We start from the raw sequence: 18,448 nt of genomic DNA, 5'->3' as shown, positions 1-18,448 counted from the left end.
AGAGGCACTCTGCAGCGTGCTCAAAGCTCTTCGACTTGGGCGGAAGTCGCGCGGAATTTTAAACGGCCAGCGAGCCAATTACTAGCCGCCACGTGTGAATAATTTAGCACTGGCCAATAGCGGGGTACAAATTTACATCCGAATAGCGGGAACTCTTTGCACTGTGCATTTCTGTGCTGCAAAGAAGAAATACATCCTGCAAAGGAAACTGCAAATTGGCGGGAACTCTCTCCTATACGTGGGTTCTCAATTGCAGCAGAACACTCTGCCATGCAAAGGAGCTCTCACGTGGCCAGGAAATTCCATAGTGCCGAGGCACAAAAATCACTGGGTTGTGACAACAAGCTGTCCAGATCTGCCTGGATCCATTCCCTATCCTTTGGTGTGTTAACTTTTCCCCAAAATATGGTATCATCTGCAAACTTGGACAGGGTTTTCTCCATACTCTGGTCCAAGTCACTGATGAAGACATTGAATAGCACTGGCCCAAGGACTGAGCTTTGCAGGACTCCACCATTTTTAGATAAACCTCGTTGAAGGTAGTATCAGACTTAACTGATTGAGTTCAAATCGGTTTATGCAATATCTGCCCCAGAGCCCTTCCTGGTTTAAGTTAAATCACAGTCCCCCAGCATGCTCTCTGGGCTGGGCTGTACTCTCTGCTCCAGAGCAGGGCTAGCCCCATCCTCTGCTCTCTACTGCAACAGGGACTTGGCAGGACACCAGCCAGCATGGACCTATTAAGGCTAAGTGGTCAGGGAGGGGGTTCATTCTTCTTTCCTTCCTCTCCTTCCACACTGTAGCCGGCATCTACCTGTCTGCTGGAGAGCAGAGGGGAGGGGACTGCGATAGTGGCCCCTGGGGTGGGCAGATACCAGCTACAGGGCAAAAGGGATAGAGGGAGGAATTAACCATTCTTCCTGCCCTCTTCACCTTAATGGTACAACGCTGGGATGGCATCTGGCCACATCCCCACTGCTGGAACAGTGAGGGGAGGGACATAAATACCCTCTAGATGCCAGAGTGCCAGAGGGTCTATTCCCTCCCTCCCTTCCCTGTCCCACCAGTAGGGGCTGCAGCCCTTCTGGCATGACCCCATTAAGGCTAAGGTGGCAGGGAGGGAGTTAATTCCCCTGCAGCTGGAGCGGAGCAGCCCCCTTCTTCTCTTGGGGAGGGGGCCTTTGTGCAGGGATGCCTGGTCCTAGAGGGGAACTCTGTTCTGTGCTGGGGGTGGGACTCTTCCCCTGCCTCCCACCCTCTGCCCCCCACCACCGCAGGGTTGGAAGGAGGGGCTCTGTGCGGCAATGCTCAGTGCTCAGCCCTGCCAGGGTGTGGGGAGCATCTGTAACTGCACCACAGCTGCAGGGGGTGGCCCCGCCACTGCAGCCTGGCCTGGCCTTGCTCAGCCCCAGCCGAGGCAGCTGCATGGTGGGGCCGGGCTGCAGCTCAGTGCCGGGGACACTGAACCCTGTCAGCAAGTGCAGCCTGGCTTGGCCTGGTACATGTGGCTGGCGGCTGGCTGGGCAGTGGGTTACCCGAGCTAGCTCAGATGTGCTGGCAGGCCCGGAGCCCAGCAGACTCCCACTGTGGGGGCTCGCTGCAGACCCATGAGCCCCCATGGCACCTCCAACCTGGCCTGGGTAGCCTGCTGCCTGGCCAGCTGCTGGCTGTGCATGCAAGGCCAGGCCAGGCTGCACTTGCTGACAGGACTCAGCATACCTGTCACTGAGATGCAGCTTCCGGGGGTCTCACCCAGCCCAGCCCCACCGTGCGGCTGCCTTGGCCAGGGCTGAGCAAGGCTGGGCCGGGCTGTGGGGTCATGGCCACCCCTGGAAGCTACAGTGCAGTTACAGCTGCTCCCTATGCCCAGGCTGGGCAGCGCCTCACAGAGTCCTCCTCCCCACATTGCAATGGTGGGGAGTGGGGGAAGGAGGAGGAGGAAGAGGGAAGTGTCTCCTCCAGCACAAAACAGAGCCCCCTCCCCACCCTGTGGTGGGAGGAGAAGTGGGGGGAAGAGTCCCCCTTTGAGGCTGGGCAGCCTCGCATAGAGCCCCCTCCCACCCTGTGGTGGCGGGGGAGGAGCAGGGGGAAGAGTCTCCCTCTGGGGCCTGGCAGCCTTGCAGAACCCCCTTCTTCACCCCATAATGCTGGGAGGGGAGGAGGAGGGGGAAGAGCCCCCACAGCACAGAACAGTGTCCCCCTCCCCACCCCATGGCAGTGGGGGAGAGGGAGGAGGGGGAAGAGTTCCCCTTTGGGGATGGGCAGCCCTGTGTGCTGGGACTGCTCTGGGCTGCCAGGGAGCTGCTGGGGTGGGCAGAGCTCTCCCCTCTTCCCCCTCCTCTGCCACAATGGTCTGGTCGCTCCCTCTTCCCCAACCCTCCAAGCCCTGCAGGCCAAGGTTGGGGTTTAAACCAATTAACAATCTCATTCAGACCTGCTGGTGCCTGGCCATTCCCCCAACCCCCCAGTTAAGCTTCCCTGTGGAAGGAAAGGGATGGTTTCTCTAGCACCCCTGGGCTTCTGGTCTGAGCCACTACAGGCATGTGCCTGCATTTCTGGAATGAGAAGGGAACTTCTATCCACTTGCAAACTGGTTCAGTCTCTGCAGGTTAGATTAAACTGCAAAGATTGAATCAATTCAGGCTCAGGTCTTTTGAATGTCTGTGCCTAGCCTTAATGAGCTACTCCGGGTACTAGAAACTGTCTAACCATGGTAGCACAGAACTCCACATGAAGTAATTTATTCTGGTTTATTGGCTTATTTGGAGCTAACTTGGATACCCCTACATACTGTAGCGTGCATTGTGGAGATATCTTAGGGGTTAGATTGTGATTGCTTTTATACATATTGCATGTATCTCCCTGAGATGCTTACTGAGGAGTTGACTAATTAGCTCCACAGTAAAGCATCACACATGCATCCCTATTAGGATGGAGTAAATTAATTAACTCCACTGTAGGATAGTACTGCCTGACTTGAGTACTATCCTATGATTGAGTTATTTTCTCCACCACAATGCACATGTAGACAGTGACCGGAGTTGGCTGGGGCATGACAGTGCTACAGTGCAGGGATGCCAGCTAACTAGCCCTGCACTGTAGCACCCTCATGCCCCAGACAGCCCCTCCATGGCATGTTGAGCTGGGTTGGCTCAGCCCTGGGCTGACTGGCTGGTCCCCTGGACTCTCTACCAGCTGGGGCTGCATCGCTGCACCTCAATGTGCCATGGTTCCAGGCACACATGTGAATGCTGTGCTTGGGAATAATAGACTCTGGCACAAACTGTGCCAGAGTTTATTGCATCACATTAATATCACATGTAGATGATCCCAGTGAGTAATACATAGCTCCTTGAATGGTCCAGTTGATTTCAGTAGGACTATAAAAGGAGTGAAGTATTACTTGATGGGAGTAAGTGTATTAAAAATAGGCTCTGAGTACAGATGATGCTCTGTACCAAGGACTCCAGTTTGCTAATTTTGTTTTAAAACGCACTGCCTTAGAGATTAAGGGAAGGGGGAGAGAGGGAATGGTGGCAAAACACAGCTTTGCTTTTTCTGATTTTCTACCAGTAGGTGATCTTAATATGGGAAAAAGCTGGACCACTCCAGCTCTTACTTATAGTGGGCAGGGGGTTGCAATAGTCTGTCTGCCAGCATTCCCTTTCACTGTACCCTGGCTGTGGTATTTATCTTTTGTGTATGCTTGATGTGGCTCATAGCAGGTGCATTGCTGCTGTATATTACCTCTTCCCTCAGCTGTTTAGATTATACTAATGCCTCTCTGTTGTAGTCTCCTCTTAGGACAGTTGTTATTTTTCTTCAGCAATAGAAAAGTCAGTGGGATAGCAAAGATATTCAAGTTCTGTCTGTCAGAGGAAAGAGCAGTCTACTTATTGCTACCACTGTTTCCCTGAAGAATTAATTCTCTCTAGAACCGACAAAAGCAGATCAACTATCTATGAAATAATCTGTCCTGTAATATCCATCTCCCCAGTTGTTTCATGCTTCTGTCTTCCCAATTGACTGTTGCTCAATCTGGTCCATGCTTTACAGCAGAAAGGGCCCAAGTCTGAGTGGAGGACCTGGTTCTGGGTTGTGCTGAGAATACTCTGCATCTCTCAAAAGATGCTCATTAATTAGGATTATGCAGGATTGGGCCAAATAGCTGATGCACAGAATAGTTACTTTATGTAAACAGTGCTAAAAACATAATGAAATGGAAAGTGGGGGATCTACTGTATTCTTTGAATTTCACACGAAAATACAAATGTTTGGTGCTTAGAAACAGTTCACCTTGCCCCGATAGTGGCACATGTACAATATACCCAGGAAAATTAGTATTACTGTACAGCATAAGTCTACCTCACTCTTGCAGTCTGTGCTTAGTCAGAGGGTGTACATGCAACTTTACCTCTAAATCATGTACTGTCATCCCTCTGGGATTCCTGCCATGCAGGGCGTGAGCAGATATTTATGTTTTGGAGCAGCCTAGTATAAAGACGACCAGTTTTACACGCTGCAAATTGATTCCTTTGTTCTCTCAACAGAATATGTCCCACTCAATGAACTGCTGTCCTTAGAGGCCTGGTTCTGTCAGAGTGAGCAAAGCTTTAGTAAAAGGGATGCTTCCATGAAAATGTGCTGCAGTCCAGAGCACATGTGGGAAGCAACATTTCTCTCTGTTATGGGCTGTAAGGCCAGGACAACTGTGCCACTAAGGCCACTGACAGGTATGGACCCCCCCCCAAAAAAAAAAAAACCAAAAAAAAAACAACTAGTGCTTTACTGGAAGAGGAAGTGCATTAGTTTGACCTGGGCCCCCAGCTTCTGTATAGATCAGGCTTTTCAGCGGGGCTTTTTGATTTAATCAGCTAGTAGATAAAAGTGCCAAAAAACCCCGCTGAAGCACCTGATCTATACAGATTTTGGATGAGGTGGGTCAAACTAACACAATGCATCTTGTGGGCATGCACTGTGCTTGGCATGGGGGCTTACCAAGCTGAAAGTAAAGCACTGTTTTGCTTTGTTTTTTCATGTCTAAGCAGCCTAAGTGCTTACTATGTACTGCCTCTGCTGCCCTTTGACTCTAAAAATTTACATTTAGTACAAACCCAATGACCACGTTCTCCCTAGACACAATTCTTCTCTCACTGACGATAATGTGTATCAGGACTAACTATTCTGAATTCAGTAGAATTCTACCTGCATTAGGCCAGTGCAAGTGACTGCTTTGAAGATATCTGCAGGGCAGAGGGGGTCCAGAGTTCTTTTGACAGGGTTTTCTGCTGCTGTACCTCCCTGTCTCCCTACCTCACTACTGCAGCCATGTATCACTGTCTTGTTCTATTTACTCTGGCAGCTGAAAGTAAATCCATCAAGGTGCTAATCATTCTAACCTTAATCTAGCAACTTTTAAGCAGGCGAGTAGTCACACTTAAGCCAACAAATAGCTTTTTAGGCCCTTTCTAAAGGTCAGTGGAGCTTCCTGCATACTTAAAGATCAGGATATGTGTTAAGTGGTTTTCTCAGTTAGGGCTAGATTGTCCAAGCACCTTGCTGAACTGAGTATTGAATGCCTAAAATTAACCCCTACATGATAAAACTGCCTTAAGTTTTAATTGGGCAACACGAGACACTTGAAGACATGGATATTTGCAGTTAAAGGATACAAACTAGTATTTTTCCTTTCATAACTTGAAAATAAATATAAAGAGATCAGAAAACTATTTTTTCACTGTATGCTCACTTCACCAGCTATTTACCTAATTTACACATAGAGAGCCAATCTTCTTCAAAGCAGCAGCATCTTTATTTCCCATACCAGTTTATGGCACTATGAAAAGTGGGAAGTCATTTTATATGACACACAGAAATTCTTCTCTTTTATTTAAAGCAGTTCTTATTCCGCTACATAAAAGAGGGTGTGTGTCTACACACATACACACACTGTGTACAATGATGAAAAGTATCATTTGAATTGATAATATAACAAGATGTATACATCTTATCACTCCATACAGGTAGTTTTCTTATAATAGTATGCAAAATGAGGAAATAATTAAAATAAATAAATTTCACTCTGTCTCTTCTAAATCTATTGCAATGGCATTGTAATAAAGGATTAACATGACTGGTACAGGATGACTCGTACTATTTCTGTGCACAGGAAATAGTTAAACATTGTAGGTATTGCTCATAGATGTTCACATGGCCTTCAAAAGTGGCTGAATTATAAAATTAAATAAGCAGAAGTCTAGAATGGGGGAAAACCCCCCCACCATGCATGGGATTTTTCAAGTCCTCTGTGTTTTGATGTGCTTATATACTCTCTGAAGCTAGCAGTAATCAATGGGAACAAAACCCATTTAGTTTCTGATAGATGTTTTTCTTAAAGATCATTAAATATTTGCGTATACATCTCAGAATCAGTTTGGTCTTGGTCTTTCGGGCTGCCTCCTCACACTGTTGCACACAAGAAAAGAGATATTCTAATAGCACCCGGGGTGTAATAAACATAGTGTCATATGAAAGTCATGAGAAGTCATGATTGTTTTACTTTGTTCAGCACTAGTTCTGCCTCACTTGGTGCATTGTGTCTCGCTCTGAGCATTCCACTTTTAGACATAGACAAATTGGCAAAAGTCCAGAAGGAAGCAACAAAAATGATTAGCAGTCTGTAAAACATAACATCTGAGGAAAGGTTAGAAGAAGTGGGATTATTTAGGCTAGAGAATGGAATTCTGGGAAAGGAGTTTCAAATATAGAAAGGGTTGTTATTAAGAAGCTGGTCATTGATTAATCTCTGTTTCCACAGAGGACAAAATGTAAGGGTTCCGTGTTAAATTGCAACGTGGAAGATTTAGGTTAAATATTAAGAAGAACTTCAAAATTGGTTAAGCACTGGAACAGACTACTATGAGAAGCTGTGGAATGTCTATCCTTAGAAATATAAGTGCAAGTTAGACAAATATATCTAAGATGATCCTGTCTTGAACAGGTTAGATTCTTGAGATCCTTTCCAACCTTGTTTTTCTACAACTGCACACTCATGTTTAATACTAAGTCTATAATGACCTACTTTTTCCCCCATGTGTTTATCAACATAACAGCTTTCCAGCATCATTTTTCTCACTATATCCTCTGATCATTTTCCCAATATTCACTTCCATTTTTTCCAAGCTGAGTTTCATGCCTACATTTCTAATATCTCTAAGTCCTTTTGTATTATTTCTTTGCCCTCAGTGATACTAGCAATCCTTTTCCAATTTAAGATCAAAATAAGAACAGCAGGACTGGGTTGTAAGTAACGTCTGCAAACCCTGCACCTGAACTTCCACAGACTTAGACAGAGAAGTTCCATTGACTTCAGTAGGAATATGCAGATGAGCAAAGCTGTTCAGACGCATAGGTCTTTGCAGGACCAGGTGCTTACTTAACAGTACCATTTGCTAGAACATCAATGAAATTGTTATGCAGGGATGGACCTTACACTAATGCCTCAAATGCTCTGCTATGCACCTCTCTCAATGTGTGGTCATTTATTTTCATTCTTTATTGATAATTCTTTGGGCAATTTTTACTTCTTGTGCCTGTGTGTATATCAAACCCAATTTGAATTAATTTTAAGAATCTTATGGGAAACTATGATATGATTTATTAAAATAGAAATATTTACTGTGTTCCCATATCCCACTTTCTTTGTACTTATTTACAGATAGGTAGTAGCAAAAATAACAAAAGCTTCATTGTAAAGTGATTCTTTTTTCTTTAGGTTCCAGGACCAAGGAAGGAGTTGTTCATGGTGTCACAACAGGTAAGCACAAAAGTATATTATTTCAACTGACGTGTTATTTAAAGATACAATAAATCAGCCATTCATCCATTGAATAGGTTCTTGTCTTTGAGAAGGCTCAGATTTATGAATAGTGGTGTGTAATAAAAGCAAGGACGGTGGATGGCAACACTTGGTCTGACAAAAATGATACACAATGATATGTGAAAATGCATATTTTTATACAGGATTATTTTTAATCTAATATTTTAACTCATGTTAGTGACACTTAGAGCCCCTGAGAATCCATCCACAGTAGATTTTAGGCTGGAAGGTGTTCGTTAGGAATTGGAAAGTTTAATTAAGAATAGCAGGTCCAGATTTATAAATAGGATGATGGCAAGATACTCTTGTACTGTTAGAACTTTAACAAATTCTGTGTTGTTCACCTGTAAAAGCAGAATGTTCCTGATCAGAGGAGCATAAACCAGCAGGAGATAATCAGCAGTCTTTTTCTGCATATCCTATCATGCCAGCCTTCACCCGAGCAAGTCTCCACTTCTGGTGTGTTTTAGAGGGTGTGTACCAGAGGTGTAGAAAGTGCGGGGGAGGACATGGTGTGTGGGAGGTTTGAGATAATATAAGAGAGTACGTGTTTGTTAGAAGGAATAAGATGGATTAAAAGAAGAGGCAAGAGGTATAGAGAGCATTTGAAGCTTGAATACCAGGGTGTGTTAGGCTATTCCATGCTGAAGCCATTGTGATGTAGGCTCTGCACCTTATGGAGGTTTAAGTATATGTCTACCCTTAAGCTTGTGTAGACATTTCCAAGGTAGCTATAAACTACTTAGCTCAGGTAATGCTAGAAGCCTAGCCATGGCAACATGGAGCTCAACATGGGCTAATTACTGAAGTATTTCTCTAGCTTCTTCGGTGGGCTGTGCAGCTTCCACTCAACTTTGTGCTGCTATGGCTATGGTGCTAGTAGTATCCAAGCTACCTAGTTCAAACCTAGGTTGGGTATGGCTATGTCAGCTGCAGTTGCACTTTTACTTTAAAGTAGGTATAGCCCAGGGGTGAGCAATTATTTTGGGTGGAGGGCTGCTTACCAAATTTTGGCAAGCTGTTGAGGGTCACATGGGTAGCCCCACCCCTTGACAGGTGCCCTGCCCCCTGATGGCCATCTTGGGACTGAAAGTCCCACTCCTAACTTCTGACCTTTGCCACTGGAAGTCCCACCCCTTGCTCCTGGAAGCACTCCTTTGGAGAAGAGGGTTTGCCATCTTAAGGGAAAAGAAACAAATTGCCTGCTAAAAAACAAACACCCATAATAATATATTTTAATTTAATTAAAAAATATATTTTTGTCCTGATTTGTGTGTTTGTGTTGTATATGCAGAAGTGATTGCATATGGAGGTTTGTGGGGATGTGTGGATGTGTGTGTGTGGGTATTGATGTGGGTATGGGAGCCATGTAGTGCAGAGTGGCCAGCTGGTGGGTGGGAAGGGAAGTGGGGAAAGTGGGGGGGGTGGGGGGAGGGAGTGGAAGCCAGCAGGAGCGTGAGGCCAGTGCCGGTGGGACCCAGGGTGGGTGGTAGGAGCATGGGGTGTGGGTTGGCAGGGGTCAGTGGAGCTGGGCTGGGCTGCACCAGCAGGGAGAGTGGGGAGCTGACCTAGCTCCATAGAGGACCCCGGGACTTGGCGCTTCTGCTGCCCTGCTCTGGGCCCTGCCAGCACTGGCCCCAGGACACCAGCACAGGCCCCATGCTCCTGCCCAGCTGCTGCCTCTCATGCACCCGCTCACTCCCAGTGCCCCCACCTCAGCCCTGTGGTACAGGGAGGTCCCAGGCTAGCAGCAGCAGTGGGAAACGAACTGGTGCTCAGCATGGTGGAAAAGCAGCCGTTTCCCCTCCCTGTGGCCAGCACACTGTGCCCACGTGGGGCTGCCTGTGTTTTCTCTCCCATCAGCTGTGGCAACGGAGAGCCGGCACAGACAGCTCCACATGGCCACGACTGCCATGCTGGGAAGCACAGAGGCAATGGTGAAGCACCTGTACCACAACCTAGTGTGGATGAGCTCTGGGTGGGCAGCTGCAGCAAATACTGCCCAGCGGCAGTGAGTCGGGGGGAAGTGGGGGCTGCTTTCCTCCACACTGAGCAGCAGTTTCTGCCCAACTGCTATTGTTGCAGCTCAGCCCTGATAGGCAAGGCTGGAGCTGGCGTGGGGCCCAGGCTAGCAGCAGTGGGAAACAAACTGGTGCTCAGCGTGGGGGAAAGGTGGCTGCTCCCCCTCCCCATGGCTGGTGCCCTGTGCTGCAGCCACTCGGAGCCCATGCAGTGCTGCCTGTGCCCGCTCTCCATTGTCACCATGGAACAGTGGTGGGGCAGCGGTGACACGGGGGCGAGGCGGGATAGTGATGGAGAGACAGGACAGAGGCGGTGACGGGCTGAAAGTGGCTGCAGCAGGAAGTGCCGGCCACGGTGGGGGACACTTTTCCTCCACACTGAGCACTAGTTCGTTGTGCGGGGTTGGGGCTGTGCACTGCTCCCTGCCTATACCATGGGGCTGGGGCTGGGGCACTGGGAGTGAGCAGGTGCACGGGAGTCAGTGGCAGCCAGGTGGGAGTGTGGGGCCCCTGCTTGTGTCCTGGGGCCAATGCCGAGGGTGCCCAGAGCAGAGCGGCAGGAGTGCAGGGTCTCAGCCAGCAGGAACTCTGTGGAGCCGGGTCAGCTCCGCACTCTCCCTGCTGGTGCAGCCCAACCTGGACCCACAGACCCCTGCCAGCCAGCACCCCATGCTCCTACCATCGCACTCTGGGTCCCGCTGGTGCTGGCCCTGGAATACCAGCACAGGCCCCGTGCTTCCGCATTCCTTTCACTTCCACTCCCCCTGTCCCTGCTGCTGCTTTCCTGCCTGCCTGCTGGCTCCCTGCTGCATGGCCGGACCATGGGGCTCAGCAGGAGCTGGCCTGGCCCCAAGGACTGAGGCAATCCCTGCAGTTGCAGGCCAGAAGCCCCTCCTGTTGCAGAAGCCTGCTGTGGATTCCCCTGGCTCCTCTCATCTTTGACACGAGCCAGGGGCAGATAAGTGTTAATTTTCTAAATTTTTTAGGGGCTCTGTGGGCTGGATAGAATGGCCTGGTGGACCAGAACTGGCCCACAGGCTGTATTTTGCCTGCCCCTGATTTATAGAGTGAATAGCTCTGCCCTCCCAGGACATGGCACTAGAGGATGGTTTTCTTTACACCATTTCAGCTGATGAAGGTATGGTTCTGCATGGCAGACAGATGAGCAATAAACATGAGCTTCTAGAATTTGATTCAAAGCCAGTGGAAATAGATAGGAAAAGTCCCACTGAATTTAGTGGTCTTTGGACTGGGGCAAAATAAACAGTTGATGTGATATTTTGTTTCCTCTGTACAGTTATATAATGGACTGAAACACTCTACAGTGCAAGCCCTCTATAGTGGGCTTGTGTCCATCTCACCCAACTAATATATCTGAAGCTGGAGCTATAGTCAAGGTTGCTTAAGAGTTTATAATCTATTGCTCCCTTCCCAGTTTTTCATAACTTTCCTAAAGTCTCATCTTTTTCCCCCCTGAAATTTTTCAAGGCTGGTTTCTGCTTGAGGATGCTACATTTTTGCAGTCCGAGTGAAAATGGTTTAGCCATTTCTGAGAAAAGTGGAGCGTAACTGTTCTACAATTACTAAAATGAGCTTGTGATTTGTTTAAATAGACATAGTGCTGAAGCAGGTGGCAGAAAGCTGAAAGCTGGCAAGGGAAATTGTTTTTGGGGAAAGAAGTGCCTCTGGGTTCTGCTGAAAATTGGTTTGAATTTATTATAGTTCAGAAAGTTTGAAAATTGAACTTTGCAATAGCTCCTTAAGATTAGGGAATTAAGCTGAACTGAGCATGGACAATACATGGTTATATAATCTATGTGATGAATAATACAGTGAATCTATCTATTGGTATTATTTGCATAGAGACTTCTGGGTGGGTTAAATAAAAAAATCAGTAAGCAAAAAGAGGTATTCACCAGTAAATTACTTAATAAATTAAACTCTTTGATATCCAAACAGAGCAGATATGATGGGTTTTTAAGATCCTGTCTAAAAAATTCACACAGTAAATTTAAAGGAATTTAGTGCCTCTGCCTTGCAATGAGGGACTTGAATGCCTGGGAAAAATATTTGAACAAGAAATTCAGAGGTTTGCAGACAACCATGAAAATTAACAGGTCTAATAAGCATTCAGGAAAGAAAGTGTTTACAATGGGACAGGGACTTATGTATCTTTTGCTGCCTCATACACAAGCCCAGGGAAGATAAGTATCAGTTGCTTTAAACAAACAAACTTTCTAAGCAGCTTTTTTTTCCATTCAATTCATTCACTTATTCCATTCATGTATTTGCTTTGTGTGCTGCCTTCCCCAGAAAAGGCTCAGGGCTACTTACAATAAAAATCAAGGTAAATTATAATATAAGAGCTGACAAAAATATTAAAATAAAATAGTATTAAAACAAACTCCCCAAGCAATATCCCCAAACTTATCCCTGCCTGCTGAAAGTGAGCTGACTAGCTTTAACAGGACAATATAATTTAGCTGAGGAAATATATAAAATGTCTTGAATTTGTATAAGTCCTTGATATGAGGTCTGCAGCGAGATATAACTCTCAACTGATAAAGTTCAGTGAAAGGTAAAGAAAAAGCAGGAAGTGGAACCCTACTGGAACAGGCACAATCTGAAGAGACCCCTGTGTCTGAAGGATACCGTGATTGCAGATAGCGGCATGGACATCCCCTTGTTAATGACATTTTAGTTTTGGACTTGGGACAAAAGCCAGGGATGCTTTGTGAACCTGTGACACATGCTGTGGCACTGGAATCATTCTATGGAGCAACACACCAGGAAGGAAAAATCCCTCTCATGAGTAATTCATTCAAAATCCTGTGACAACCAATCTAGTATTCATATTCATAATAAAAAAGGGAAATATAGCTTATGGCATAAAATATTTAAGAGGTTTGAAAATAAGCCATTAAATTAGGTTTCTAAGGTGAAGAGCATGGATAATAATGCAAACACAAGGATGCTGAGTTTGCTAAATGTTGCTTCTGTGAAAAAAATGTCCACTAAATGCTTTGCATATGTGAAAGGTGAGAATGACCTTCTTCCCTTTTGCTAGGCCTTGATCTGCCAGTAACCAGCTTCTTTTCTTTTGCTAATTGTTTGTGTGTTATCCCTGGGAATTTCTCTCAACCCCTCTTTCAACTGATTTTTTTACTAAGCTGCAGACTTTTACTGCTCATACTTGATGAAGAATGTCTTGTATTCAAAAGCCTGTCTAATTCTATCACAGCTATGCAGTTGGTCTAATAAAAATATCATCCTAAGAAATCCTTGCCTCTTGTATAATTCCTGGACAACTACAGCTATAACATCACCATAATGCTATCATAAAATGCTTGTTGTTGCACTTTAGGCAAATCATAATGAAGTATCACAACTACCTAATGATAGCCCTCTTTAGGAAATGGCTGACACTAAGTTGAACAGAGCAAGCTTGTATTTGCAGAGAATAGATTTGCAATATTTTTAATTCTGGACAATTAAACTCCCATAAAGGGAGTTCAGTTGTTGAATGTAAATTGAATATATAAAAGGGATAAAAATTTTTACATAAACTCAAACACGACAGCAAGAAGAACAGACTTGCTATAAAACCTGGAGAACAAGTAAAGCAAAACAGAATCTAGTAGAATGTGACTAGAGAACTTGCTTCTGTATAAAACCTATCATTGGCTTTAATAAATGACCCCAAGATATTCAATTCCTGGTTTGGAAAGTACAAGTAAGAGGGTAAACTTTTGGATTCCATTATAATAAGAATCATGTAAGAATTGCTAGTAAAGCCATCCCTTAAAATTCCCCTCAAAGATGTGACCACTTTACTCAGATGCATTATAGGATGCCCTAAAAGACCACATTATCCTGTCCATTAGTTAGATGAACACAGAAGCTCACTGATTTTTGGGAGCTGCATGTTTTCCTTAGTGTTGTTATGCTGAAGTGCTATGATGCATCATCTTGTGTGATGAGAGATGGCATAGTGGAGATCAGAGAAAAGTCTATGTATCTAAAGGAAAGAGAGATGACCAAGCAGGCCAAATACTAGCCAGACAAAAGTGTGTGTACATGTATGTGTGAATTTGTGTGTGCATACACAGAGCATGCAGGAAGGAGTTCCATGGTCTTCTGAACTACACTTTCCATCTGCACACTCCTGCATAGTGTCAGAATGGGAGAGGGAATCAATAAGTAAATTCTGCTTCTCCTGAAACATGGCTAAGGAAGGGGAGGTTGGTGAAGGACTGCAGTTCAGGCAGTCTTTGCTAGTGATTACAGCCAGGTCACATCCTGGATGTTAAAGCTGATAGGTGACAGAAGTTAATACTAAGTTAAAAACCAAGGTCATTAGTTAAGGTGCCTATACACATGCTCGGGGGGAGGTCTTTTTAATTAGAGCAGTTCTCAGAGAGCCACTCTAATTAAAATGCTGTAGCAGCATATGTATTAAGCCCCTAAGGATTTAACAATGATCACAGGATGCTTTAATTAAAGCTCATTCAATCAACTTTGGTTAAAGCACCCAGTAGCCATTTTTAAACCTGCAAGAGCTTATACATGTGATACAACAGCAATGCTAGAACATTCTAATTAGAACATGGAGCAGACTTGATTAATCATGTCTGCTCCGATGCTAGAGAAGTAAAATTTCCAGAAATGTTGAAGCCATGGGGAAAAAACTTTTTAAATGTTTTTTTTCCAGAAAAAATGGAAATTGGCGGGGGGGGGGGGGGGGGGGGATTGAAATATATGCAATACTTATTTTTTTTAGCACCCTTTACAGATCTAAATTCACTTTGTTACTTTAAGAACATAAAATGTATTATATATAAAACTTGGTTTGCTCATAACATTATCATGTTTGGTATATTTATTAAATTTAAAAGTATAGTTTATTCAGACAATAATTACAAATTTACTAATTGAATTTACTTTAAAATGTTTTAAATTTTTGTTACAAATGGAGCTACAAGCTGCTGAACTCTAAGGAACCTAGCATCTCTTACTTTTTGTCAAGTTTGAGAAGCAGGCAATAATTAAAGTTGAAAAAAGAAGAAACCATCAACATTATAGTAAAACAAAGAAGGTTATTATGTATTCTGGACTTAGTCTCCTCCACAATGTCAACTGAGAAAGCACTCATTTTTAGAAAAAAGAGCTAAAAAAAAAAAAAGAGAGGAAAAAGACCCCCAAGTCTTATTAAATACAAATTTTGCTACATGAAACTTTGTCTAATCAGTCTCATTTTCTGAGCTATCACTATCAGCAATTTCTCCTTCTTCTGATCCTTCATTTTCATCATCTTCATGGACTTCTGAAAACTGAAGGCTTGCTCAGACTGAGACAAACTTCTCTACTTTTTTCACCAGTTAGTTTATTTCTTGATTTGGTGCGAGTAATTCCAAACATAGTACCAGTTTCTTTCAAATGTTGCAGAAGATGGAGGAATCTGAAGCAGGCAAGTAGCAAGAGGAGTTGGAGGCTGTGTCGTGCAAGGGCCTTGCCACCATGTTGCAGGAGGGATATACTTAGCAGAGTCCTAGACTGCATCCCTGGACCAAATACCTGAAGATGTTCTGTATTCTGCAACATTTGAAAGTACCTTTCCAACATCAAGTCCCAAGTGTGTTGCTATTTTGTAATCCAGTCAAATGAAGGAGCAGTGCTATCATCATTAACATTTCTGCCTTTGAATCTTGGAGCCAAGAGATTTGCAGCAGCATGAATTGATTGGCAACAAAATTCTTCCTGTCTGTTAATAGAGTCTCTCTTTCACTTTCTTCTGTACTTGTAAGCAGAGATACACTTAGATTCTCAAAAAATAGTTGATTTTATCTGGGCCATTTGGTAAGGAATGTCTGACAAAAGTGCACTGTCTGATTCAGGTGCAGTGACTGTTGAAGAATCTTCGGGGAGTTCTGCAGCTGAACCCAGAAGACATCCTCATCAAGTACAGTGTTCCTTATTCTTCTGTGTACTTTAAGATTTTCAGTTATTACTGTTTCTTGAAGAGCGCCTTTGTTTTTTTAGTAAACTTTCAAATGAGATCACCACTCCACGCCATATAGTTTGAATGTCACTATTTTATTCTTTGCTTTCTTTTCTTCCTACTTCTTCTGAAAGACTGCAGCTACAATATGAGTATCTTTTACATGTTTTATAACTTCTTTTGCTCTTCTATAGATCTTCTGCAGAGCGTCCAACTTCACGATGTCATTAAGAAGCAAGTTTAGCCCATGGGATGCGCATCCTTTTGCAGTAATATGTGATATTTATCCATTATGATTTCCCATACTGCTTTCATGTTACTTGCATTGTCAGTCAGCAAAGCAAATTCTTTACCACTCCTAATCTTCTGTAGGACTTCACATATTTTACTACTGATATACTCTGCAGTATGCCTGTTCTTTCCTGGCTCAATGCTTCTGTCAAAAAAAAAAAAAACTGGTTGAGGTGTTATCACAAAGTTTATGATTCCTTTTTTCTGCACGTTTGTCCATCCATCTATAAGTATTTCAAGACACATTGCTTTGTTGATTTTTTCCTTGCACAGATTGCATTACACATTCATATTCTGACTCTAAAAGAGCCTTGCTCAAAGAATATCTGCTGGGCAAATGTTATGATGTCTTAGTAATTTAAAAGCTTCCTGCCAATATGCATTTCCAGTTATTGACAATGGAGTCCCAGAAGAATATATTGCTTTTGCAAGAGCTTGGTCAATTTTTTTCCTGATCTTCAGGTGTCATCTTGTCTACAACTGAAGCTATTGAGCGTATTTTGTATATAGTTGGTTGCAGTATTTGGTTGCTTGAGGATGTTAATTGGGCAACCGTTTGTGATGCTGATGTTATAGAAGAAGCAGCAGCAGTAGGAGGACTTCTGGACTGAGAACGTTGGAAAGAGCTACTTGCACTTTCATCATCATGATCTATCTCCTCCTCACTTACACCCATGAAGGATTTTTTAAAGTTTGCAGGACACTTCTTACATACAAGGATGCGTTTGGTCATCCTCATAGCATTTGGAAGTGCACATTTCATTTGACAGTATTTACAAATCACATTTTTTCCCCTCAGAATAACTTGCAGTGTTAACTTGCACCCTAAGACTTATGGGCTAGATGCATGGCTCTAAAACCACCCCCATGCCTCGCAGATTTACTTAAATGTTGTCCCTTTTGATAAGGCCACAGTATAGCTCGACCTCCTATTGTCCCTGGGCCCTTGGCCCTAGTAGTGGTGCCCTCTGGTGCTGGGCTTCCTTCACCCACTGTAGCAGTGCCTTCTGGCGCTGGGCTCCCTTCACCCGCTGTAGCAGTGCCCTCTGGCGCTGGGCTCCCTGCCGCCCTAATGAGGCCTTCTCCTCCCCAAATAGCCTCATCCAGGTCCACCGAATTCAAATAATAACATAAATACCAGCCTCTGGGCTATAACATAACAGCAACATTGGAGATCACACTCTGCCCCTGTAAGGAGGCAAGCTTCTCCCTCAGCAATGTATGCCTCCTAGCCCCAGATACGTTAGGAGCTCCTAGAGCCCATTAGTCTTACCAGCAGCAGAATAGGAAGCCAAGCATATCTGACAGCATTTCTGCAAGAGCTCCTTCCCCCGGCTGCTGACAGAGAACCAACCCCAGTCCTCGGGCTTATATGTGCCCATGGCCCTGTATCCTTCCAATCAGCTGACCGGGTGCAGGTGCCGGCTAATACCCTGATTAGTCTGCTGCCAAGGCAACCTGCAGCTGTGGAACCCTGCCTTGCTCTCAGGGCTCCCAAGCTAAACTGCCTCTGCTCTTGAAGGAGCTGGCACACCTTAGTGCCCTGCAACAAATAGGAATTCAATTATGAATTTCATAGGTTATGAAAATATACTAATGCAGCTAAAATATAGTTTAATATACTGAATTCAGAGAAATATTAACTATTACCTTTCACCAAAGAAGTACACTTTTTTCAGCTCCTTTGTGCTGTTTCTTTACTTCTGTGGATCTCAATGTCACAGGGCCAGGAGGAGGCAGGTTCCTTCCAGCTCCAAAACATTTAGACTTGCTCTATCTCCTCTCCTGAGGTTTTTGAGCAAGCAAGGGAATAAGCTCCTTGTTTCTAATCTCTACAGGAAAGAATGGATGCTGCTGCCAGTATGCACTCCTAGTCTTTTGAGGCCTAGTCAGGAGGACAGGAGCAGAACCATCAACCTCTAGATCAAAAGTCAACAATAGAGGAAGTCCACAAGCAAAGAAGGCACTGAATCCTTCTTCCTTCTCTTGTGAAAATGGCAGTGCTCCCTGGGGGCAGAAATGCATCCTGCTCTTGCTTTTGAGAGTTGTACTGTACTGCTTGTCCTTGGTGTGCAGGAATTGTAATGATCTGATACTAGTCTTACATATAGGTCTTCCTATTACATAGTTATTAGAAAACATTTTTGGGGAGTAAATGGTAGCAATATATGAACACCTTTTCTTAAAGTTTTTTATTTATAATTGTAAAAGAAAATAGCTCATGAGGTTTTTATAATTTTTCTGAAATTTTTAAATTTT

At 44.4% G+C, this 18,448-nt stretch overlaps 1 protein-coding gene across 1 annotated transcript in view; it reads left to right on the top strand.

Moving 5' to 3' along the window:
* Positions 1-18,448, top strand: part of SNCA (synuclein alpha) — a 197,648-nt gene that overhangs the window by 23,650 nt on the left and 155,550 nt on the right. The window contains exon 2 of the mRNA XM_006018117.3: positions 7,775-7,816. Within this exon, the coding sequence (XP_006018179.1) occupies positions 7,775-7,816 (42 nt within the window). The remainder of the gene's footprint in view (positions 1-7,774; positions 7,817-18,448) is intronic.

This window comes from Alligator sinensis, unplaced genomic scaffold (assembly GCF_000455745.1).
Source record: "Alligator sinensis unplaced genomic scaffold, ASM45574v1 scaffold125_1, whole genome shotgun sequence".
NCBI classification, from domain to species: domain Eukaryota; kingdom Metazoa; phylum Chordata; order Crocodylia; family Alligatoridae; genus Alligator; species Alligator sinensis.
This window is presented reverse-complemented; position numbering and strand designations above follow the sequence as displayed.